At 36.8% G+C, this 27048-nt stretch overlaps 1 protein-coding gene across 1 annotated transcript in view; it reads right to left on the reverse strand.

Moving 5' to 3' along the window:
- MGA (MAX dimerization protein MGA) overlaps positions 1-27048 on the reverse strand; it is a 99860-nt gene that overhangs the window by 42831 nt on the left and 29981 nt on the right. The window contains exons 3-9 of the mRNA XM_060294439.2: positions 19358-20306; positions 18220-18298; positions 18006-18101; positions 10798-10929; positions 10477-10581; positions 8430-9091; positions 6936-7281 (exon numbers count right to left, since the gene is read on the reverse strand). Coding sequence (XP_060150422.1) covers positions 6936-7281; positions 8430-9091; positions 10477-10581; positions 10798-10929; positions 18006-18101; positions 18220-18298; positions 19358-20306 — 2369 coding nt within the window. The remainder of the gene's footprint in view (positions 1-6935; positions 7282-8429; positions 9092-10476; positions 10582-10797; positions 10930-18005; positions 18102-18219; positions 18299-19357; positions 20307-27048) is intronic.

Consider the following 27048-nt stretch of genomic DNA (forward strand, 5'->3'; position numbering starts at 1 on the left):
ACCTCTCCATTTACTTAGATCTTTTAAAGTGCTCTAAGCACTTTTTAGTATAAAGTGGTTTTTTTTGCAACTTATCCTTAAGCATTTCATTTCTTTGTATGTTCTTTAAATGGTATTTTTAACTCCAATGTCCAGTTGTTCATTGGTATATATACAAATACACTGTATACTGATATTGTTGTATGCTGTAACCTCACTAAACTAACTTACAGTCCTAGTAGCTTTTTTGTAGATTCCCTAGAATTTCCCTATCTATGAAAAAGCCAATTTTATTGCTTCCTTTCCAACCTGGATGCATTTTCTTTTTCATGCCTTACTGCACTGGCTAGAATGTATGATGTTAAACAGACATGATGAAAGAGGACAATATTCCTCACTCCTAATCTCTGGGGAAAAGCACTCAGCACCATTAGTACGTTGGCTGTAGAGGTGTTTTTTGTTTTTTGTTTGCGTTATAATATTTATTTATTTATTTGGTTGTGACTGGTCTTAGTTGCGGCTCACGGGTTCCTTAGTTGCGGCACTTGGGTTCCTTAGTTGTGGCATGCGAACTCTTACTTGCGGCATGCATGTGGGATCTAGTTCCCTGACCAGGGATCAAAACCAGGCCCCCTACATTGGGAGTGCAAAATCTTATCCACTGTGCCACCAGGGATGTCCCTGTAGAGTTTTTTATAGATGCTCCTTATCAGGTTGAGGAAGTCTCCTTCTATTCCTAGGGTGCTTAAGAACTTTTACCAGAAATGGATTTTGTCAATTTTTCAAAATATCTATTGAAATTATCATATGGCATTTTTAAAAAAGTCTGTTACGGTAACGGTGAACTACAGTGATTATTTTCAGGTGTTAAATTAACCCTGCAGACCTGGAATAAACCCCACTAGGCCATGATGTACTTATCCTTCAAATATACTCTTGGATTTGATTTGCTAAATTTTCATTTATAATTTATATATATATATATATATTCATTCCTCAGGGATATTACTCTACAGTTCTATTGTAATGTCTTTTTCTGGTTTGAGTATCAGGGTAATGCTGGCCTCATAGAATAAAACCATTTTACGGAAGTGTTTGTGTAGACTCGATATTATTTCTTCCTTAAACAGTTTTGTAGAATTAACCGTGAAGACATCTGGAACTGGTGTCATTATTGTGGGAGTTTTCACTACAAGTTCACAGGTACAGGGCTAAGCAATTATTTATTTCTTCTTAAGTGAGTCTGGTAGCTTTGTATCTTTCAAAAATTTGTTCATTTCATCTAAATTGTCCAACTTATTGGCATAAAATTGTTCCTAATATTTCCTTATTATCCTTTTAAAGTCTGCAGTAATATTACTTCTCATTCCTGATACTGGTAATTTTTGTGTTCTTTTTTCCTAATCAGTTTCCTACAGATATCAATTTTATTCATCTCTTTACATAAAGTTAACTCGTAGGTATACATCTCAAACAAAATTCTAAGTGGGCTGAGAAAGGAGGAACACCAGATTTGTAATCCTTTGTCATGGTACAACCCGCAGCAGCTAAGCACAGTGCTTTTATATCAATACCACCTGCCGTATTTTTAGGCAAATGCAAGAGTAAACAGGTGATAAGAGTGAAGGCCAAATTTCAGAAATTGTATCTTACACAGTAGAAAAAACACAAAGACTTGGAAAACTTGGGTTCAAATCCCTACCGCTCACTTAACAGCAATGTGACCTTGAGGAAGAAGTCACTTAAACGCTCTAAGCACTCGGTTAGTGTATTTGTAAAATGGAGAAACCTCCTTATCACAAAAGGTTGCAAGATTTAAATGACATACCCTTATACAGTGCTCTTCACAAAGACTGTCTAATAACGTTAATATCCCTCTGTTCACATCAATGGATTAATGGGCCACTAATGGCAGAACAATTTTTAAGTCTATTACAATGACAAAAAAAGCTATCATCAAATGCCTAGATTTCATGCATCAAAACCAATAATTTTTAATTTATACATTAACTACAGAATAAATACACAACACGAAAAAATTCAAGCTGTACAAAATGACACAAAAATGAAAGGCAAGTCTTCCACCATACCCAGTGTCACAGTCCCCACGACTGACTACTTGCAACCATTTGTGTTTAGTTTTGGTGGTTACCTCAATAAGCCTAAATCAAACACTTTCCCCTCAACTCCATGATTTAGCAGTGGCTAAGGACTCAAGTGTGATGAAAGATAAGGAAATTAGCATCCTAAACTTACTCCACTTTTCATCTTCTGCCAGCTATAGAGCTACTTTCACATTGTCATGGTTTATAGCACTGACTTCTGTTCTAAAATTCTATTTGGAACTTTAGCAATTTGTATATGCCAATTCTAAAAATCAAAATACCAATACATTTGCTTACAAAATTATGCTTATGTGATCAATCCTTGCAGAATCAACTAATGTGACTGATCCCTTAGAGGAAGAAAATGTAATTCTATACCACTAAATTTGTTGAAACTGTCCAACAGATTCTCTTTTCTTATACTCTTAATTGCTCAAAATTTTACCAAAAATTGTATTGGTTCATAGTTGGACCATAATTTTCCTGTACAAATTTTTTCCTTCCAGTGCTCTTGTTTTTTTTTTTAATTGATGAAGGTGGCATGAGTCTTTACCTAAACGTTAATCATCCAGGTTCTTAACCATGTCATTTCTTAAAATAAACCTAATATTCTCTTAAAGATAGTCTTCTAAGCATCTTTTGATTTTCTACTTTAGCTTTTTTTTTTTTTTTTGCGGTACGCGGGCCTCTCCCGTTGCGGAGCACAGGCTCCGGACGCGCAGGCTCAACGGCCATGGTTCACGGGCCTAGCCACTCCACGGCATGTGGGATCTTCCCGGACCGGGGCACAAACCCGTGTCCCCTGCATTGGCAGGCGGACTCTCAACCACTGCGCCACCAGGGAAGCCCTGATTTTCTACTTTAAATTAGACTACTTGCTTTCTAGTCTTGCTTTGTAGTTGTCATCCTAAGATTGTTTTCTCCCCCTCTTGAGCTGGGTCCACAATTCACTAGATGTTATCTCATGCTTCTTGAATTTTTTGTTTTCCATTTTCTGGAGCACAACCTCAAGAAATTCACCAGGAGACTGCAAGAGATCAACTTCCTACATCCTGATTGTATGTTTTAATATATCTCTATCTCATGCATAATTATAAATTAGGATTTATAATTTGGCCAAGAATGCTAGGTTAAAAATTCATCCAATCCCCACTTGACTCTCATTTTTTTTTTTGGGGGGGGGATGCTTAGTCGGGTCCTAGTTGCATCACACAGGATCTTTCATTGCAGTGCGCAGGCTCCTCACTGTGGCACGTGGGCTTCTCTCTAGTTGTGGTGCGTGAGCTCCAGAGCGAGTGGGCTCTGTAGTTGTGGCGCACGGGCTTCCAGTTGCCCCAAGGCATACGGGATCCTCCCCGACAAGGGACTGAACCTGCATCCCCTGCATTGGAAGGTGAATGCTCAACCACTGGACCATTAGGGAAGTCCCTAGACTCTGATTTTAGAAACAATGATGCAAACGTCCAGTGTTACTTTGATATCAAACTGATTCTAAATCCTTCCTAGGAAAAGTGCCTTCTCTTTAAAAGAGTTCAGGATATCTTCTTCACCCTCAATGCTCTGAAACGTCAGAAGATTGTGTCTAGATAAGAGTCACCTTAAAATTATTTCTGCCTGGTATTCAGTGGGCCCTTTAAATCAGAAGTGTCATGTCCTTCAGCTCCGAGACATTTTCTACCATCATTTCTTTTTTTGGGGGGGGCCATGCTGCACAGCATGCAGGATCTTAGTTCCCTGACCAGGGATCAAACCCTCGCCCCCCGCAGTGGAAGCACGGAGTCTTAACCACTGGACCGCCAGGGAAGTGCCTCCACCATCATTTCTTTGAGTAATTTCTCTCTTCCATTTCTCTCCTCACTTTCCCCAACTCCTTTAAATCCCAGCAATTTTTTTTCTCGTTTTCCTCCTATCTTTTTGCAAAACATACTGATAAATTTCTTCAACTTCTTCCAGTTTTTGTATTTATTTTTGTTTGTTTGTTTTCGGTCTCAGCAACATTTCTGTCTCCAAGAACTCTTCGCTATTTCTACTCCTTTTACAGAGCAATCATAACACAAATATCTTCCCTCCTTTCCTCACTGTCCCCTAACAGTACAAGAAAATTAACAGCTCCTAGAGCAGAGTAGACCATGTCTTTCAGTAAGGACTATACCAGTGAGAAAACCCAAATATACTATGTTAATTGGCTGCCTTCTGGAGTTTAACTCTGATTAAGACACAGGGTAAAGACTCTACCAAGAAAGCAAAGTAATAAACCTAACAGATACACAGTATTCCTACTGCTGTGGCTTTTGTAACTTATTTCTGTTGCTTTGAAATGGAAAAGTGTTGCTGAAAGTGCAGGATGGGAATAAACTCAATAAGGAGATATGGATAAAACTAAATTAATAATTTTGTATTATATTTCATTTTAAACCTTTTAAATCATATTTACAGAAAGATCATTTACGTATATGAAGGTAGTACCTTATTTAAACACTGAAATACCAATTAAAACAGCCTGGCGCTGGTCACAAAATGGACAGCAGAAACCAAAAACAGACCCAAACATTGGTATATTTTAATTTCCTGTATCACAGGTGACATTTTAAACCAGTAGGGAAAGTATTTATTCTCAACAAGTGATGGTACAACTAGCTAGCCATTTGGGGGAAAAATGAAGCTCTACGACAAATCTCACATGAAATAAATTCCAGATATATTAACAATTTAATTTTTTAAGCCCATTTATTAATCTAAATATTTTTAAATCTTGAGGATAGAGAAAGACTTTCTAAAGAACCAAAACCTTAAAAAGAAGAGACCGCCAGATTTAACCATCTCTGATTTCCCTTTGTCAGGGGAGATGGGAAGACCTTTGAACAAAATTAAAATATAAATTACAAAATTACAACCTGGAAAAAAATAAAACTCTTGGAAATATATGGGGAAAAAAACAAAGCCACTCCAATAAAAATTAGCAAAGAATTTTAAAAAGCAATTTATAGAACAAAGTTTATGACAAATGGTCAATAAACCTATCACTGAAGAAATATAAATTTAAGACAAGACATCAATTTCTGCCTATTAGTTTGAATATCCAATGTTAAGAATATAAAAGTGGGCTTCCCTGGTGGCACAGTGGTTAAGAATCTGCCTGCCAATGCAGGGGACACGGGTTTGAGCCCTGGTCTGGGAAGATCCCACATGCCACGGAGCAACTAAGCCCGTGCACCGCAACTACTGAGCCTGTGCTCTAGAGCCCACGAGCCACAATTACTGAGCCCAGGCACATCTACTAAAGCCCACATGCTCTAGAGCCCGTGCTCTGCAACAAGAGAAGCCGCCGCAATGAGAAGCCCGCGCACTGCAACAAAGAGGAGCCCCGGCTCGCTGCAACTAGAAGAAAGCCCGCGCGTAGCAAAGATGACCCAACACAGCCAGGAAAAAAAAGAAAAAAAAAAAAAGAATATAGAAGTGGCACTATCCAACTACTGGTAAATGTGTAGTTGGTATAATTCTAGCAACATTTATAAATGTTTAGAAAGCACTCACTGTCACAGTAATTCCACTTTTAATAGCCTATAATGAACATGGATGTTCATCACCGTACTGTTTGAAAACCCATAAAGGTTAAATGTCCAGCCAAAAGGACTGTAATAATATGAAGGTATTAAAACTAAAATTGTAATATACAGCTGCACTTGTTAATATGGAAAGCAGAACATGACTTTATGATATGAAATTTCTATAAGTTACCACATACACAGTAGTTCCATTTCTATAAAAATATATACATAGGCACACAAGTGGATTAATAGAAAATCTTGGACGAATATACGTAAAAATATTATCTAATCTAACTGAAGTAAGTACATGGCAAGCAATTAACAAATGTAAATATAAACTGCCAAAAATGGAATATTAATCCTCTAATAAACTAAGCAGCAAGGAACTCTTCAATTACATGGTAAAATTATAGTCAGTCTATTTAAACAAAATAAAAAGATATAATAGGAAGGAAAAAAAGTCAAAAATGAAATATGTAACTTGAATCTATATAACATTATACCAAAAAGGAAAAATAAGCTTTTCAAAAGAGTACGTAATGCTCAACTCAGTTATGCCCTTATTCTGTCCCCAAATCTCCAAGCAACTGATGAGTGGCTCAAACCATGACCAGAAGGTCTTTCTGCAAACTTCTTCCTTTAGAAAATAAAATGACGTGTGCTGGCTGACTTGATTGTGGTAATTATTTCACAAAGTATACATATGTCAAATTACAATGTTGTACACTTTAAGTATGTGCAATTTGTCAATTATACCTAAATTCAGCTTGGGGGAAAAAAAGAAAATGATGGATTACCATGATCATCTGTATATTCAAAGAACATGGGGATGTGAAGTGAGGGAGTGGGGGCAAGACACGGAAAAAAAGATGAAGCCTCAAAGGCATTCTGAAAATCCAAATAAGAGAATGATTCAAATTTAGCACAAAAAAGCTATCTTCAAGAGAAAATTTCAATTTAAAAAAAGGCATGCGTGCACAGTTTTGTGTATGTCGCACGTGCCATATAGAAAGAGCATTTTAAGGATAATAAGAAATTCTTATGAGATCACTGATTAGGATTAAAGTAAGTAATATTTGAAATACGTTTTCAAATAACCATACTTTTCCTCTTTTCTCTTTTTTTTTTTTGGCCACACCGTGTGGCATGAGGGATCTTAGTTCCCCAACCAGGGATTGAACCTGTGCCCCCTGCCTTGGGAGCAAAGAGTCTTAACCACTGAACCACCGGGTAAGTCCTGAAATAACCATACTTTTCTTAAAAAAAAAAAACTATACTATTTTAACTCTCAATCAATACTCACTGTATTCTAGCTTCTTTCTCTTCTTTTTCTCTTTCAATTGGTCTTCCTCCTCCCTGACTCCCTCTTCTTCTTCTCTTTGCTCCTCGCCCAAATTATCGTAAAATACTGGATCACGATGAGCAGTCTTCCTCTGGAAATGCTTAGTTTTGGATCCCCCTTTAACAAGTACAACTTTTCTTTTCAAACAAGTGCAGCCAAACATGCAGTCTGGTCGGCGGCAGTGAGCAGGCTGGCGCTTCTCCAAAGCTAGACTTGAACATACACAACCCAATCGACAGAAGTCATTGTTGCATGGAGGGGCTCGTTTCCTTATGATCGTGTGGATGGGTTTAGTTTTGAGAGATGCCTAAAGTTAAAGTAGAATATTATAAATCTACTAAATCATCCCCTAACAACTTACAGTCATATACTGGTCTGCCTTCTCCAACTCTGAGCACTCAGTACTAACAGTACAAGATTAGTGCAGATTCAAAGGACAAATCATGAATATAAACAGAACTCTAAGCAATCTCCCATTCTAATACATAGCACTGACAAGAAAGAGAATATTTTAATTCATTATGAGCCAAAATATCAACAAGGATGAATGTATTCTCAATAGAAATCATGCATAATGTTCTCTATAGCAAGGGTTGACAAACTTAAGGCCCATGGGCCAAATCCTAACTAAAGTTTCATTGGAACACAGCCAGGTTCACTCATTTACATAACATCTATGGCATTAGAGTAGCAGAGCTGAGTAACCAGCAGAGACTGTATGGTCTGCAAAGCCTAAAATATTTACTATCTGCCCCTTTACATAAATAGTTTACTGACCCCTGCTCTATGATAATTAATAAAAAGAGAACATTATAATACATGCATAAAAGTCTTTAGGAATGATCGATTATAAAGGACACAATCTGTATTTTGTCCCAACATCTGATGATCTTCAGCTCTAGAATTTAGTCACAGAATTTAAAAAATGGAAAGTACAGAAATTTCATGACAAAAAAATTACCCACGTGCTGCTGTATCATTTCACATGCACTGAGGCTGCTAACACAGGTGAATCAACGATTAATGAAATTTTCTTAATATAAAATTTTATGAAAGACAAAAACTTTTTCTCTGTAGGTTTATAATTTGGGGGATTTTTCTGGGATTTAATACCATCTAAGCAGAGTTTTTAAAGCTGTTTTAACAAAACCAGTAAATGTACTTGACCACATGCTGGAGAATGAAATTAGGAAAGTTCAGAATGGCCAGCTGCCTTTACACAGGGGAGGGACAATTCAAAAGCACAATTGTACAGTCTCCCTCTGCTGGCAGGAGGAATCTACACATGGTGTCTAGTTGATAAAGGAGAACAAACGTGGAAGACATTTCCTTAGTTGTCACTAAGGTAACTAAAAGCCCCATCCTCCTGCCAAAAAGCCCCATTCCCATTTCTCCTGACTACCTAATTCTCTCCAGCCAAGACTAATATGCTTCTGGAAAACAACAGATACTTACTTGAGCCGTAAGCAGAGTTGTTAAGGATACATCTGCTCGCTCTTCAGTGATATAGGTCCTTGGTTTTCCTTCCCAAAGTGCACAGTCTTCCAGATCCATTAGCTTCACTTGAGATTTAGACAATCCTGGAGGGCGAGTTCCCTGTTGCTGCTGCTGCTGCTGTTGGTGTGCCTGCCGCAAACTAATCTGCTTTGGAAATGTATTTTCATCTAAAGTTGGCACAACCAAGTTATTCACCCGATTTTCTGAGATGGTGGTTGAAGAATTCTTGGTAACCTTATCTCCTGGAATAGTATGACTATGTTTCTGCTTTGGTGAAACAGGGTATGGTAAAATGGATTTATAAGATGATTTAGTTCGGCCACTGAAAGGTGCCTGTTTGTTTTGAGACTTTGCCTTTCGAGAGACAGAGGGTACAGAATGAGGCTTCAAAGAGTAAGAGGTAGAAGGGGAAATGGTAGATTGCTTCTTCAGTACACTATCAAGTGTTCGAACATAGCTGGTACTCTTGGTGGGAAGCTGGTATACCACAGGAGATGTGGGAGCATTAGAAGAGAAACCCATGCTTGTTTCCATCAGCTTGCCTTCATTTTCCAAGTACTCATCCAGCTTATCACTGCAGAAAGCAGAACGGTTTTTCAACGAACCTTCTGAATTTCCACCTAGAAATAAAGAGACACAGATACTTAAATCCAGGACAGATCTTTATATATATAGAAAAATATACTTTAAAAGGCCAGGAGCAGGGGCTTCCCTGGTGGTGCAGTGGTTAAGAATCCGCCTGCCAGTGCAGGGGACATGGGTTTGATCCCTGTTCCGGGAAGATCCCACATGTCACGGAGCAACTAAGCCCATGCGCCACAACTACTGAGCCTGTGCTCTAGAGCCCACGAGCCACAACTACTGAGCCCACGTGCCACAGCTACTGAAGCCCGCACGTCTAGACCCCATGCTCTGCAACAAGAGAAGCCACCACAATGAGAAGCCCGCGCACCAGAACGAAGAGCAGCCCCCGCTCCCTGCAACTACAGAAAGCCTGCGTGCAGCAACGAAGACCCAACGCAGCCAAAAATTAATTAATTAAATTTAAAAAAGAAAAGGCCAGGAGCATTAATTTATAAGCTACTAAATCTTCCAAAATATCCCTCCTCGGAAGTAAGGAAAAATATAAAGCCAAGTAAAGACACTGAATGTCATATACTAATTATATTAAAGTCCATTATCTAAAATTATCTTATTATATATATTTAACATTAATTTTGCAAAGTGCTAACAATAGTAATAATTAACACTAAGAGTCGACAACCTCTTAGGACCTTAGTATAGAGATGAGACATAAGTAAAAACATAAACGCAAAAAATATACTTAAATTTGACTTCAACAGAACACCAAGAGGTTACTTAAGGGATTGCAATACCTGAATTCTGACACAAAACACAAGGGAAGAGGATAAGGCACCAAAAGAGGAGTATAAAATTTAGTTTTTATGGAACAAGAAAAAGAAAGTTTAGTAGAAAGACAAGCATTACACTATGATAACACTACGAAGATTCAAAGATGAGAAAAACTATATTGGACAAATGGTAAATTTATCTGGCTAGAGTGTAACTGCAAACAAGTGTAATGGGAAAGGAAAAGCACTAAGAAAGGAGACCAATAAGCATACAGTCAAAATTTAGATTTTAGATTAGATTTAGAAGTTTATTTTGAAGTACTACAATGCTATTGGGAATCACCATACAGCTCTGAAGTACACAGTTCTGAAATAATGCTTGAGAATGATGCTTTTTATAACTGTAGGAACCAAAAGGAAGTGCACTTTGAAAAGGCTGCAAGGATTATTTAAGCCTGATATGGTTAGTGACTGAACCCCAGGATGGGGACTATGGGACACAGAAAATGAACAAAAACAGCCAAGACAATTATTTTCAGTATATTTTAAAGCATGGAAAGGAGATAAAGAAAAACAACCAAGGCTTACTTTTAATAAAAGTCTTTGGCCACATGTTTCAGAATGTATTTATAAATTTTTAGAAAGCTGATTACCTTCATTCCTAGATGCAGAAGCACTATGAAACTTTCCCCTCCATCCCTTGATCTTGGTGAAGTCATTAGTCTTCCCTGTCCTAGAAACAAAGGGAAATCCAGCATCTATAGAAGAAAAAGTAAAAAAGATGATCAAAATTCTAGCAAGCCAATATTTAATATCTAATTAGCCACTAAAATTTCATCTAAAATGTATAAATCATCATTAAGACTCATCACTAGATAAAACATCTACATTAGAGTACCCTATATGTCTGTAACAATGGTAGCATTTTATTTTTATCACAAATTTGTTTGACTTTACAAACGCTACGCACTCACCAGGTGAGGCAGGGTTGGTTCCTGTAAGGTTCCAGAAAGGAAAGCTAGTGGCTGGAGCCAAAGGTAGCTGTACTCCCAAGTATTTAAGATCAATACTCATTGCTGGATCCACTGAATTCAATTTTAAGCCAACTACAAGAAAAAAGGACCACAAATCATTTTTTTTTTTTAATCTTTGGTTGGGGGGTGGGGTGGGGTGAGATAGGGGGATAATAGAGATCAAGAAAAAGTGGAGAACAGAAATGATGAAATAAAAATTGGAAGTGACAGATTTTAAGGTGGCCTCATGATCCTCACCTCCTGGGTATTACGTATTTGCATATTCCTCCCCTTCCCTTCTTGAGTGTGGGTGAGACCTGTGATTTGCTTCTGATGGAATGTAGCAAAAGGGGCAGGATGTACATACATGATTATGTGTATGTGATAATATAGGAGTAAGTATATCACCCATCCTGCTAGAGCTACAAGGATATAAATTCTGCCAACAATCTGAGGGAAACTGGAAGCAGATCCCTCCCCAGTCAAGCCTTTGATGAGGAACCAGGTCTGACATCTTGATTGCAGCCTTGTGAGACCCTAAGAAGAGGACCCAGTTAAGCCATGCCCAAACACCTGACCCATAGAACTTTGAGGCAGTAAATGTGTTGTTTTAAGGTACTAAGTTTTGGTAATTTGTTAAGCAACAATAGATAACTAATACATAAACATAGCAGAATTCAGATCTTTTGTACTTTAACGCTTTGTAGCCGAGAGATTTCCTAGGACCTCTAATACAAACTTGCCATAGTCTGTGCTTCTGGCCTAATTAAGGCTACTAATTCTTTAGTTATTATTACTGATATTTATGGTTAATGGAGCCTATAAATACTGTGGCTTATTTGTAGGTTAAGAGGCAATCTTTTGCGAAAACATTTATTTTACGTATCTTTTTTTTTTTTTGGTTAACATTTTACATCTAAGATTTGTCTATGGTGACACATTTATCTCTGCATGATTTATTTTCACTGTTGTACACTATTCCAGATTATGAATTACTCCAATTTATAAAACATTCTCCTCTTGGTGAGAATTGTTTCCTATTTTAAACTATTACAAACAATGCTGCAGTATAACTGTACATCTTGTACAAGAATGTACATCACACACATGAACATGTATGAAAGCTTCTCTAGTGCATTGAGCTTTTCCTTATGGCATTTACCCAAGAGCGGAATTGCTATGTAATGGGATATGTTCATCTTCAATTTACTGGATACTGTGTTTGACATATATGTGGCTGCCCAAAATATTCTGAGAACCTTTCCTATAGCTATTACTTTTCCACATTATAACCCCCACCTCTTCAAGGAAGAGGTGTTAAAACACAGATGCAGCCATAAAAGGCTTCAATTTAGAAGAGAGCACCATGAGGAAAGGAATACTGTGCAGAATTGTATTAATGAGAGTGACAGTGTTTGGCCAAGTTAAGAACTTTTAGAGGTAAGAGTAACCAACATCCTAGCTGTAGTATACTGTGTTCAGTGTCCATATTGAAAATGGTGGTAAATGCCCAATGTTGTGAGATTGCTGGTATGAGCTCTTGGGGAATGTAATTTGGGCATTTTTCCTTTTCTCTGCCTCTCTGTAAGTCATCTGATATTCTTTAATAAATTCGTATTCTATTTCACCTATAGAGTGTATTCTCATGTTTGTGATTAAGAATTCTAACTGACACACCTAGTTATTCTGAATCCTTATGTAATGGCATATAAGAAAACAATGATTACATAACAAACTGGGATAAACATGAGGCTGCTTATGGCTGGAGGCAACCAGTTCTACGGTTATTAATTTCCCTTGGTCTTGCCTGGCCACTCTGAGGAGATCAGTGTCTCAAGAGCATACCTGTCACACAATCATGGATAACCACATGCAACACTGCTCTAGTTGGGAAGCTGTTCACTAGATTGCCAAATTACTCTCCATTTATACTCCCTTCAATAGTGTAAGAGTTCTTGTTGATCCACATCCTCTCCAACATTTTATATCACTGGACTTTTAAAACTGTCCCAATCTTACTGGTATAAATTTATATCCTATTGTTCTTAAATTTGCATTTTTTCTGTTACCAGTGACAATCTTCTAATTTGGATTTCCTTGTTTGTGAATTACTGGCTTCATATTATTGAGCAAGAAAGTATTTAACTTAAATTTTAACAAAACTGAAACCAAAAGGAATTCAAAGCATCAACTACCGTAGTAATAACTACTAAAAGTCATAGGTACAGGTTTCCAATAAAAAGCTTACATAGTACTGGTTTCCTAAAAGATGAAGACACTAGGCAGGTTACAAGCCACAAGTTCTTAAGGCTAATTTGTATATCCTCCACATAAATTAGTTTGTAATTCTAGTTCTTTAAAATAAATATTTTATCATGTTTATTTTAATCACATGTGATTAAAATTAACATCAATAAAATATTATTTCCTCATGTTTCAATCAACTGGGGAGAAAATAATATGAGTCAAAACAAGTGGTTTCTAATCTTGTCTTTGGGCTAAACTTCTCTTAGCTTCTGCTTCCTCATCAGTGAAATAATACCAATCCAAAAAATAATAATATCAATCCACCACACTGAGTTTCATGTTTTAAGAAGTAACCGTGCCTTCTCTTTGAAATGTTCTGTCATATAGATGATGATAGAGATAAAAGACATTTCCCAGACCTCAAGGAGCTTTTGTGTTATGTTTTCCCAACTGATTCATTAGTAGTTACAATAGGATAAAATACTGTAAGAGGTAAAACAAATGATACTTGAAAAGCCCAAGGCAATCTGGTAAAACTTTACAGAGAGTGTAATTCTTAAATTAGAATAAGTAGGAATTAACTAGGAAAGGCAGAGAGGGAGAGTAGAGTGAAACCAGAAAGCAAAATATTGCAGAAATGCAAGTGAAACAGAATCCTAAACAAAGGATAAACTGAGATACTGTAGTGCCTTGAAAAGAGAAAAGTACTCTATTATTATTATAGACAAAAACTGCCAGAACAGCTGCCTACAGAGAAAGAAGGAATTAAGTCGTTAAAAGTGTACCCATACAGCCAAATAGGTAGACAATCAAATTTAGAGACTGTTTCCCCTACATATCTTCTTGTCTGCATTTACTTATACTTTGAACTGCCACCTTCCCCCAAAAGTGATACCAAGTGATCCTAAAAACATCAACAAAAAGACCAAATTTATTTTAAATATACTTACAATTTTTTAAAGACCTAAAAGTTGAGAGGTCAATGGCACATGGACACTGCTCAAAGTAATTCCCAATTTAGCTTACCTGCACATCTTGAAATGTTTGCCCTTCAAGAAAATCCTTCCCTGAATAATAGATATTTGAGACTCAGACTCAGTCGGTTTCATATGAATGATAATAACTTTATCTTGCAAAAATAAGATAGTTATATAATTCTTAGCACATCCCCCAAAAAGCATAAAACCCTTTCCACATGGTAGTTTAAACTAATTCATACTTCTGAATGCTTTTGCCTTTTCACCATATTAGGAGCAACTTCTTAAAGAAATATTATCACACCATTAAAAAAAAGACCCATAAAAATAGAAACGAAAACAGATAACCCTCTAGGTTCAGAGCAGAGTCACCTAAGACAATAAACTGTAGCCAAAAATGCCTGCCTCTAGCTAAACCCACTTAAATAGGAGGTATCCACAAAAAAACACTCAGAGGAATGAACACCTATATAACTAGCCAACAATGAACAGAAAAGTAGACATTTATATATGAAAAACTCCAGCTAACCATTGATTTAACAGTACAGAGTATTTTTTAAGTAACTAAAGAGGCAGAGTGCTCTGGAAATATTATCATAAGGGAATTTAACATTAAAACTGACAGGAGTCCACACTGATATAAATAAATGATTGGATAAAAATGAGGGAGAAAAGAGAATATCTGGTTGCAGAAGAATGCCAAGTAATTTATGCAGATACTCCATCCTCAAGAAAGTGGAGCATAACTTCCCACTCATTAAGTGTGGACTACACAGTGACTTCCAAAGAGTGCAACATAAAAAGTCAGTGACAAATCATGTTGATAATATGTACCCTTGATAAGGTGAGGTGAGAATGGCACTTTACCTCTGTTGTCTTCCTCCTATAAACATATAATCCCAGTCTAACCATGAGAAAAACATCAAACAAATCCCAACTGAGGGACATTCTACACAATACCTGACCAGTACTCCTCAAAATTGTCAAGGTAATTAAAAACAAAACAGTCTGAGAAACTGTCCCAGCCAACAAGATCCTAAGGAGACACAACTACTAAATGTAATGTGATTTCCTAGATGAGATCCTGGAACAAAAAAAATTAACTAAGGGAATTTGAATAAACTAAGGACTATAGTTAATAATAATATATCAATATTAGTTCACTAATTGTAACAAATGTACTGCCCTAATGTTAGATGTTAGTAACAGGAGAAACTGTATGCTGAGTATATGGGAACTCTCTGTACTATGGTCCCAATTTTTCTGCAAATCTAAAACTTATCTAAAACAAAAAATTCACTTAACAATTAACATAGAATTGACTTGGTAGCAATGAAACAGAAAAGCTTTTACAAAAATACCTTTAAAGATCAAAAACATGATAATTTCAGGTTGATGGACTTAGAAAAGAAACGAATTTTGATGTAGCAAAGTATAAGAGAAAAAATATACTGTGGAAAACAAAATTAAGAATCTTATTTTATTTTAGCAACAAAACTATCAACAACAACAATAAGAACATTTTCTCAGGCTTAATCAACATTTCTTCCACAATTTCAAAGCAAGCTGAAAAAGCTTTTCAAGTTTTTCAAGCTTTTTTCATCTCAAAAACGTTTTGGATTTGTAGGTGCTTATTTTATAAAGAATAATGAAATTCTACAGTTGATGGAAAAGCAAAGAAATACGACATTACTGAATTGAAATTTAATAAATTACTTCAAGCATCAGTTTTTAGAAAGGGACCTGGAAGAATATTTTCATTATCTTCAGATACTTGGAGTTGGCACCATCAACTGATGTAGTAACCATCAGTTACTACAAATATTTAGCCAAACTAACTTAATTCTTTTAATATTTTAAGTCTTAAGAAGCAAAGGTTGGGGGATGGGGGAGACACCTGCCAAAGTAAAATAAAGAAAAAAATCCAAACTAGAACTCTACGTCATATATTATGAACAGTGACACATGGATTACAGATTTAACTGTTTAAAAAAGTAAAACTATATAAGAACGTAGTTGGGGCTTCGCTGGTGGCACAGTGGCTGGGAATCCGCCTTCCAATGCAGGGGACGCGGGTTCGTGCCCCGGTCCGGGAAGATCCCACATACCGCGGAGCGGCTGGGCCCGTGGGCCACGGCTGCTGAGCCTGCGCGTCTGGAGCTTGTGCTCCACAGCGTAAGAGGCCACGACGGTGAGAGGCCCGCACAAAAAAAAAAAAAAGAACGTAGTTGAATTAACTTTAACAATGTGAGGATTAATACAAACTTGAACACCAAATGCATAATCTGTATGGCAGGTGAAAACTGATGCCTCACACACTTTTTTGCCCAAAAAACTGTATCAGCTGACACCACTTAAAACTGAAACACGTTACAAAAAAATACTGACTTTTACCTTTTACAGAACAATAGGAATTTCTGAAAATACTGAGCCTACATTCCCATTTGACAACCCACTGATATGACTGCCCCTTTAGAACAGGAACCTATGCTCCAGCCCACCAGAGTCCAACACCATCCCCAAATTCAGGCTAATTTCACTTTACGTTACCTACTTAGTTTCCATAAGCATTTGACTTTGAACACCCAATACACAAAAAGTTACAGATTTGACTAAAATGTCTATAAGGGAAGGAAAAAACTCAAACCTTACCCAAACAGGAAAAAATAAGCAAACAAACCAGAGCAAAAAGACCAGCAGGGAGCACTGAATATATTTAACTCTAGAACTAAGACTATAAAACAAATGGGGGATTAGGTTGAAAGAATGCAATACAAATGTTATAATACTTATATATTATCAGAGTACCTAAGGAAAAAAAGGAGAAGTAGGGGGAGAAAGGACAACTTAACTGATAGAGAAAAGAGAATATTATTTAAATAAAATAGCAGAAGTGAAAGCTTACGATAAATGACAGCAAACATTATTACCAGCAAGACTACTATGATGTGACTGTGATTTTCCATTACAATCCACAGTATCCAGTCCTTATCACTTGGATTGAAATTTGCATACTTTAAGATTACACTGTCACACAGTCCCTCATTAAAGCAAAAGTTCAAGTATTACCATTTAATTTAGAAACTGAATGGTTGTTTTATAAATCAATGTTTTGTTTGTTGGCATACAATGCTTAGACTCTCATGAAAATTGACTAACAGTCAAAAAATAAACTACTCCAAGAAGCACACCTAAAATCAAAGGTATAAGGAAAATAAAAATTGGGGCATGGCTTACAGTCATTCATTTACAGTGCAAATCGGGAAGTCAGTAGTTAACTATGATGGCAGTAAGGATACTAAATTTTGCTATTTTAAAAAAAGGATCAAATGATATGATCAAGGCCAAGATAAACTATGGCAACAAAATAGGTAATCATGAAAATTTTAAATTAAATCGCCAGCAAAATATGAAATATATAAAATTTTTACAGCCACACAATGAGACAGATAAGTATTCTTCTCTTTACAGTTAAATATATTACTAAGTATACCAGAAAAAGTAGGCTCTTCCCCTCCAAAAGCAAAACAAAAAACCTTCAAAAACCCCACAGAAACAAAAGCAACCAAAATTTAAAGTAAATAAAACGGGGTTATAAGAAAGAAAAGAGAAAACACCACTTTCTTATCATGATACGTTTTTTAATGCATAATATATTAGCTTCACAACGATAAGACAGTATCTTCAGAGTTTGAAAGGTTTCTTTTAGGATAAAAAAGACCTAGATGTGTTTTTAAGTTAAGGGAAAGAATCATGGACAGAGAAAAGAGAAAAATGCAAGCTGAGAGAGGGGCTGAAAGAAATCAAATCAAGGATGGGGGAAAGGAGGAAAAACAGAAAAAAGAGGGGAAGGAGCAAAGGGAAGAGGAGAGAAGAGAAAGACAGGGGAAGGAGAGAACAGAACAAAATTAAAAATTGGCTTGTATATTTTTTAGAGAATTATACCTTCCTGAAGACCAGGATGTATGACCTGCTTGTGCCGCAAGGCCTTCAAATCTTCTATCAATTCCTTTTCCAACTGGGAAATTCTTGCTCTGCAACCTATTCAGAAAGCAATGATAAAATAAGCTACTATATACTACAGAAGAATACACATTGCATCTTTCACTTCTAGAGCCAAACTCCCAATATATTCCTCTTTTTTACTATTATATAATACCTGGGTCATTTGTGGCTGATGCCTGAAGACTAGAGGATTCTTCTGTTGTTCCATCAACTGCATGAATATCTAGAGCTTCCTATATTAAAAAAAAGAGAAAAAAAAGAAAAGGAAAGAAAAAAAGTAGTTCATATCACTTCTAAAGGTTTAAAAGTAAACTAGGAAGCTTTTTTTCCATTTTGATACTTTTTGCTATTTTCTAAATGTTTTTTCATTTTGATACTTTTCACTTTAATAATGGGGGGCAAAAAATTTAAAGATAATATACTCAGCTAACTGACTTAAAACTGTATTTATCATAACTTGTATATTTATCCAATTTATCATAACTTGTATACTGATTTCTCAGAGCCTGTGTAAAGACAGCTTACTCAGCAATTAACAAGGAGGAAGGAAAAGAACAGGCAGAGAATTCAACCTCTGTGTAGCTAATTTAGAAAGATTAGGCTTCTACAACAATCTAAAAGAAAAACAGTCTAGTTGAAGAACTAGAGTAAAATAAACAAGGCAACTATCATTGTGACAGCAGAATTAATAAGACTATTAATTTTTTGTTCTCCAATGGTATTCTGCTATTGCTGATGAAAATCAGTGGATGGAGTATCTCAAAAGAGTTAGTAAACTTTTCATGTGTTTATGCCTTTTCAAAGTCCATAATATAATAATGAAAATTCCACTAAGAGCCAAAGATTTTAAAAATTCCAACTAAACACAACGCAAAAATCGTAATCAAGGGCTTCCCAGGTGGCGCAATGGTTGAGAGTCTGCCTGCCGATGCAGAGGACGCAGGTTCGTGCCCTGGTCCGGGAGGATCCCACATGCCGCGGAGCGGCTGGGCCCATGAGCCATGGCCGCCAAGCCTGCGCGTCCGGAGCCTGTGCTCCGCAACGGGAGAGGCCACACACACAAAAAAACCCCAAAATCGTAATCGAAACAGACATAATTTTTTAAGTCCATTCAAACAAAATACCTTAAGTGATGCCTGTTAACCCAATATTTTGGAGATACTCCCCTCCCGGTGCACACAACCTCGCATAATGGATGCATTCACAGTAACTATATTCTTAGTTATCAGCCAGTATACAGTTCAATGATGATTATTTGACCTTGGAAAGAATGCTGAAAATGACAATCTTACCTTCGATTCAAAGGAAACAAAGAGAACACCATCTACATCTTCCAGATCAGGTTTCACATCTGGAAAGGTACTCCCAGGGCCCATAGGAGTGTTCTTTGTAGAAGTTAAAGATTTTCCTGTGTTTTTAGGTGGCCGCCCTGCCTTAGAGAGTTTCAGTTTTCGTGGCCTTCCTCTTTTTCCAGGGACATTTGGAGGGGCATTCTGATTAGCATTCACAGTCTTGGAGGCCGTTGAAATCTTAAGCATACTTTTCTTTCTGCCCAAGTCTTCTTTTCCTAAAAATGAGTCCCCAACTGAACTCTTTGAACCATCAAGTATTTTTTCTGTGTTAATGCTGTCAGATATATCAGGATATTTCCACTGAGGATCTTTAAGTGAGGGATATTTTTGTACCACTCTGAGATCTGGTGAATGTCTTCTAAGACCATTTTCTGATTCCTTGCCTAAGCAGAAGGCAGTCTCATTAGAATTTTCAATGTACGTAGGCAAATAGTCTAATTCTGTCAACGCAGAAGTTCTATCCTTCCGAGATGTGGAAAGCATGTTATCAGGGAGCTCAGAAATCTTCACTGTGCTTTTGGTGACAGCACAGGGCTCCAGATAGACTACTGGCATCTTTCCAGCGTCTAATTTGAACATTTTAGCTTTAGCAACACCTGATGGGCTATTTGGTAGTAGCCATTTAGAAGAAGGATGGTCAGCTTCTAGTTTATCAGCTTTATTGTGCCTCTTCAACTGTTTCTCTAGTATAGGATCATCATCACTGTTTGAGTACACATCTGTTTCCTCATCTGTCTCTTCCTGTTTCACAGTGACCCCTTCTGGGCACTCACCAAGTTCATATTCATAATCGTCTAGAGGCTCTTCTTTAATGACAACATTGAAGTTTTCATTTGGGTTTAATGGTGATGTTACATGGGCGCCATCTTCAAAATTGTTGCCAACAAGACTGGAGAGACAGGGGAGGGAGAGTTAAAAAGGACAGAACTATCCATAAATAACACTCAGGAGGGGAAAGAAAAAAAAAAAAGACTGTTGGAAACCAAGTAAAATCACATCAGATTTCAAGAGCCATTCATAAAAAAAAAAAACACTGTATAACAAGGTTCTCAAAAACAGTTTATCAACATCACACTTTTACATATTCTGTCAATTTCTCTTGAAAAATATATAAACTAAAGGGTAAAGTTTTAACAAATAACTCATCACTAAATCAAAAAGCAAGATATGTTATAACATGTTTTCTGCTAATGGTATTCTTCAAATGAACTCAATTTTGAAAGTCAGTTTGCACTGATCCAAAATCAGACTCTAGTAATGTACACACTGATCAACAACTGCCAATAAAAACAAACAAATGTCCATTACAATTAAAAATTAAAATAAACATCAGGAAGGGCCTTTCAAACAGCTCACTGATTTTTTTAATTGAGATAAAATTCATGTAACATAAAACATAACGTTTTAACCATTTTAAAATGTACAAGCCAGTAGTTTTTTCATTGTAGTCCCAATGTTGGTGCCAGGTGATTTTTCAAATTTAAAATTGCAAAACCCACTTTCAATGTAAAGAATCCAGCATTAGTTCTTCCAAAATAAAAGGATAGGGTGGATGAAGGCAAGGACATATAACCTGTCTCGACTTAAGTGTTTATAATTCATCAAAAAACAAAACAAACTTTTTAGTTTCTCATTTCTCCCAATTCATAACTGAAAGCACATAAATTATACCAATGTATCTTGAGGACAGGTTAGAACTACTCACTAACCCAGTTAAAGTCACTTTACCTGTAAAACTTTCATTTACCTCAAATATGCAAAAGTAACCATTAAATCGATCTGTACCTACTTGTTCCTTGCAAAACTGACTTAAGATCTTGACCTTACTCAAAAATTCTTCAATGGAGGACTTCCACTTCCAGTTAGAATACAGTAGTTCACAAAGACCATAACTTCTGCCATAACAATGACAAAACACTAGATAAACTTAAAATCCTATTCTTTCTTTAAAGTCACTGAAGACCTCTGGGTACAAGTAAGTTTAAATGAACTGAATTCCAGAGAGGGACCAGCCTTCTCCAAGTGACCACAGATTGCTATTGCTTTCAACCCTCAGTGGCATTTACATTGCTTGAAGCACGAGTGAAGAGAGAAAAAAGCTGTTATAGGCAAAGAATCTTTGCGGAAACACAGAGAAACCAAACTATTAATGCCTGAGTATGGGCAGACTAGATCTGGAGGACCTCAAAGAGAAGACAAGTCCTTGCTCCCACCAATTATCCTCCAGGGGACTTTTGCAGAATTTCTAGTGATGCAGAAACTTGGCCTGAAATCAGAAACTTACATTCTCACAGCACTTAGATCCCAAGGCCCTGTCTGAAAGTTCAATCCTACCCTTAAAACTGAGGTGAGCTGAAATTTACAAATCATCTAGACTGAAGGATAGAGAAAAAGGAAAAGCAAAAGAAGTGTCAGAGACCTATGGCACACATCAGATGATTTAACACACTAGCAGTTGCACCTCCCAAAAGGTAAGAGAAAGAAAGGAGAAACATTTGAACAGAAACTGAACAAAAATATTCCAAAAATGAAAGATTTTAATCCACAGATCCAAGAAGCTCAGCAAACACCAAGCAGAAAATCATACCTAGGTACATGAAGACCAGACAGCTGAAAAAAAGATCAAGAGAAAAACCTTATAAGCAAGGAAGAAAAAAAGACACATGAGACTACAGAGAAAACTATGGGAACAGACTAACTACTCATTGGAAACACTGTAAAACAGAAGACAATGAATGACATCCATCATAAAGCATTTAAAGAGTCAACATAATGTTCTAGATCTACCAAAAGAAGCCTTCAAAGCTAAAGACATTTTCAGAAATCTGAAAGAATTCATACGTCATAAAAAATACTACCTCCTTAGACTGAAACAAGACAAGGATATTAGTTCTCACCACTTTTACTTACAGTAATTATACTAGAGGATCTGCCAAGGACATCAGGCAATAAAAAGAAATAAAAGACATCCAGATTGAGAAGAAGTAAAAATAAAAATCTCCATTTGTAGATGACATGATCTTGTATACAGCTGGCCCCCAGTTCTGAGGGAGACTGGTTCCAGAACTCCCCAGAGATACTAAACTCTGTGGATACAGAACTGAAAATCCTAAGAAATTCACTAAAAAAACTATTGGAATAAATGAGTTTGGCAAGACTGCAGGATCCAAGATCAACACACAGCAAAATAACTGTAATTCTGCAAACTAGGAACAAACGTCAAAAATGAAATTCAGAAGACAACTCTATTTACAACAGCATCAACAAGAATAAAACACTTAACATACGGTAGATAGCTAGTGGGAAGCAGCCGCATAGCACAGGGAGATCAGCTCAGTGCTTTGTGACCGCCTGAAGGGGTGGGATAGGGAGGGTGGGAGGGAGGGAGATGCAAGAGGGAAGAGATATGGGAACATATTTATATGTATAACTGATTCACTTTGTTATAAAGCAGAAACTAACACACCATTGTAAAGCAATTATACTCAAATAAAGATGTAAAAAAAAAAAAAACTTAACTGAACCAAAAAACTGTAAGGCTTTTACACAGAAAATTATACAACTGTTGGAAAAAAATTAAAGCCAACCTAAAATAAAAAGAAAAAAAAAGGGTAAATATTCCGCAGTTTCATACTAGAAGGCTTAATATAGGTGAGACAGCAATACTCCCCAAAAGTGATCTGCAGAGTCAACACAATCCCCAACAACGCCCCACCTGGGATTTTTGTAAAAATTGAGAAGCTGATCGTACAATTCATATAGAAATGCAAGGGACCCTAAAATAACTCAAAGTATCTTGAAAAATAGAAACAAATGGGGACTCATACTTCCCAATTTCAAAACTTACTACAAAGCTACAGTAATCAGCATAAAGCTAAACATACCAATCAACTGAACAGAATTCAAGGTTCAGTAATACCTGCCCACTTTTATATCAATTGGGTTTTTTTTCTTTTCTTTTTTTTTTTTTTTAAGGCAGTGCCATGCAGCATTTGGGATCCTAGTTCCCTGACCAGAGATCAAACCTGTGCCCGCTGCATTGGGAGCAACGAGTCTTAACCAGTGGACCACCAGGGAAGTCCCTCAATTGACTTTCAATTGAATTCAATTCAAGGGTGCCAAGACAATAAATTCAGTGGGGAAAGAATGGGCTTATGAACACCCACAACTTATTCAATACAAACACTTGCACACAAATGTTCATAGCAACATTATTTCTAATAGTCAAAAAGCAGAAACAACCTTAATGTTTACCAATAAATGGATAAATAAAATGTAGTATATCTAAACAACAAAATATTATTCAGTAATAAAAGAAATTATGTACAGATACATGCTACAATATGAACCTTGAAAACATTATGCTAAGTAAAGCACAAAAGACCACATACTGTGTGATCCCATTTAATGTCCAAAAAAGACAAATCCAGAGACAAAAGAGAGACTGGTGGTTGCATATCGGTGGGTGGGGTTGAATACTGGCTGGAGGAAAATGGGGAGTGACTAGTAGAGGACACAGGGTTTCTTTCTGGAGTGCTGAAATGTCCTTAAAATGACTGTGGTCATGACTATACAATTTGGTGAATATATTAAAAATCACTAAACTGAACACTTTTCAAGGGTGAATTATATAGCAGTGAATTACATCTTATTTTTTTAAAGTTCTAAAAAAATACTAAAGGAAGTTCTTCAGACTAATAGGAAATGAACTAGTACGAAAATGGATCCAGGGGACTTCCCTAGTAGTCCAGTGGTAAAGAATCTGTCTTCTAACACAGGAGATGCAGGTTTGATCCCTGGTCTGGGAACTAATATCCCACATGCCTTAGGGCAACTAAGCCAGCATGCCACAACTACTAAGCTCACACGCCTCAACTAGAGAACCCACATGCCACAACTAGAAGAGAGAAAACCCACACACCACAACTAGAGAGAAGCCCGTGCACCACAACGAAGAGCCCCTGCAGCACAACGAAAGATCCCACATGCCACAACTAAGACCCAACACAGCCAAAAAAAAATTAATTAATTAAATAAATATATATATATTTTTTAAAGTAGCAAGCTAAGTTAAAAAAAAAAGAAAGAAAATGGATCCAGGAATGAATGAGAAGACCCATGAAAAATAAACATGAGTAAATATAAAAGGCTTTTTCTTACGTTTACTTAAATGACTACTGACTGATTAAAGCAAATAAAAACATTTGGGGGGGTTTATAACATATCTAAGGACATGAACAACAAGGACATTAGCTGATCATGAACTGCTATAATATTAATTTAATTCTACTTGATAAATTAAGAATGTAGGGCTTCCCTGGTGGCACAGTGGTTGGGAGTCCGCCTGCCAATGCAGGGGACATGGGTTCGTGCCCCGGTCCGGGAAGATCCCGCATGCCACGGAACGGCTTGGCCCATGCGCCATGGACGCTGAGCCTGCGCATCTGGAGCCTGTGCTCCGCAGCGGGAGAGGCCACAACAGTGGGAGGCCCGCACACCGTAAAAAAAAAAAAAAAAAAAAAGAATGTACATAATTATCTCTACAACCACTGCTAAAGAATGAATTATGTCCCCTCTCAAATTCATACACTGAAGCCCTAACCCCCTTGTGACTGTACATGGAGATAGGGTCTTGAAGAAGTAATTAAGGTTAAATGAGGTCATAAAGGTGGGCACTCTCTCTCTTCTCTATGTGAGGACACAGCTAGAAGGCAGCTGTCTACAACCCAGGGTACTACAACCCAGGGTAAGACCTCCCAACAAAACTGAACCCTACCAAAAACATTACTTGGACTTTCCAGCCTCCAGAAACGTGAGAAAATAAATTTTTATTAAGTCACCCAGTCTATGATATTTTGCTATGTCGACCTGAGCAGACTAGTAAAAACACTTAAAAAAAAAAATTTACAGAGGCACAGCTAAAAAACCAATAGGCCACAGGATGGAATTTTAAAAACGTAATCTAGGACCTCCCTGGTGGTGCAGTAGTTAAGAATCCGCCTGCCAACGCAGGGGACACATGTTCAATCCCTGGTCCGGGAAGATCCCACATGCCGTGGAGCAACTAGACCCACGCGCCACAACTACTGAAGCCCACGCACCTAGAGTCCATGCTCCGCAACAAGAGAAGCCAACGCAATGAGAAGCCCACGCACTGCAACAAAGAGTAGCCCCCGCTCACCGCAACTAGAGAAAGCCCATGTGCAGCAACAAAGACCCAACGCAGCCAAAAATAAATAAATAAAATAATTTTTTAAGAAAAGAAAACATAAACCAAATGAAAACAGGGAAGGATAATGAAAGAATAGATGACAGAAATAGAAAATACCAAGATGAAATGCTTTAAGCACAGCCACATCAGTAATAATGTTAAATGCACGTGAGCAAAACAGTCCAATTAAAAGTCTAGGGTGGACAAAGAAAAAGGTCCCGACTATAAGCTATTTAAAAGAACCACAATTTCAATCTAAAGACATAGACAGACTGAAAATAAAAGGAGGGAAAAAGATAAAACCATGCAAATAGAAAATAAGATGAATGCCAATGTGGCTTAATAATATGACTAAAAGTAGACTTTAAGTACCATCAGAGATAATGAGGGTCATTATAAAAATTTTATGAGCTCAATTCACCAAAAGGACATAACAATCCTAAATGTATATGTACCTTATCATATAGCTTGAAAATATGTGAAGCAAAAATTTATAATACTAAAAAGAAAGACAGAAAAATCCACAACTATAGAGGGAGATTTTAAAACACGTTCTCAGTAACTGATAGGAGAGACACCGCCCCCCCCCCAAAAAAAATCAGTAAGGAGATAGAAGAATTGAACAATGAATTAAACTTACCTGATAAGATCTTATAGCACACTACAACCAACAACTGCATAAGTATACTTGAAGTATTAATCAAAACAGACCATATGCTAGACAATACAGCACAGTCATGATATATTTCTATTTGAAAGGTTTTAAGTCACATGTTCTCTGACAAAAATAGGACCAAACCACAAATTAATAACAATTTCAACACAACAAATCATAATTTGTAGAATGCACCTAAAACAGTGCTAAGTGGGATTTTATAGCTTGAAATAAAAGGTCTAAAATAAATTATCTTAGGGATTGATAAACTTTTTGTAAAGGGCTAAGTAGTAAAACTTTTAGGCTTTAAAGTCTGAACAATCTTTACTCAACTCTACCACTGTAGGATAAAAGAAGTCACAAGACAATACATAAACAAGTGAGCATAGCTGTGTTCTAACAATTGGACACTGAAATTTGAATTTTATATGATTTTCACATATGAAAAAATATTACTTTTCTTTTATTTGTTTCCCCCACGCACACAAACACTTAAAAATATAAAAACCATACTTAGTCTGCAGGTCATAACAACAACAAAAAAGGCAGGCTAGGTATGGTCCACAGGTCTTAATCTGCCAATCCCTGAACTGAAACAGGCAAATTAAAACAAAAGCAAGTGCCAAAGCAATCCTGAGGGGAAAAAAAAAGAGCTGGAGGAATCAGACTTCCTGACTTCAGACTATACTACAAAGCTACAGTAATCAAGACAATACAGTACTGGCACAAAAACAGAAATATAGATCAATGGAACAGAATAGAAAG

Source organism: Globicephala melas, chromosome 2, assembly GCF_963455315.2.
Source record: "Globicephala melas chromosome 2, mGloMel1.2, whole genome shotgun sequence".
Classification (NCBI taxonomy): Eukaryota; Metazoa; Chordata; class Mammalia; order Artiodactyla; family Delphinidae; genus Globicephala; species Globicephala melas.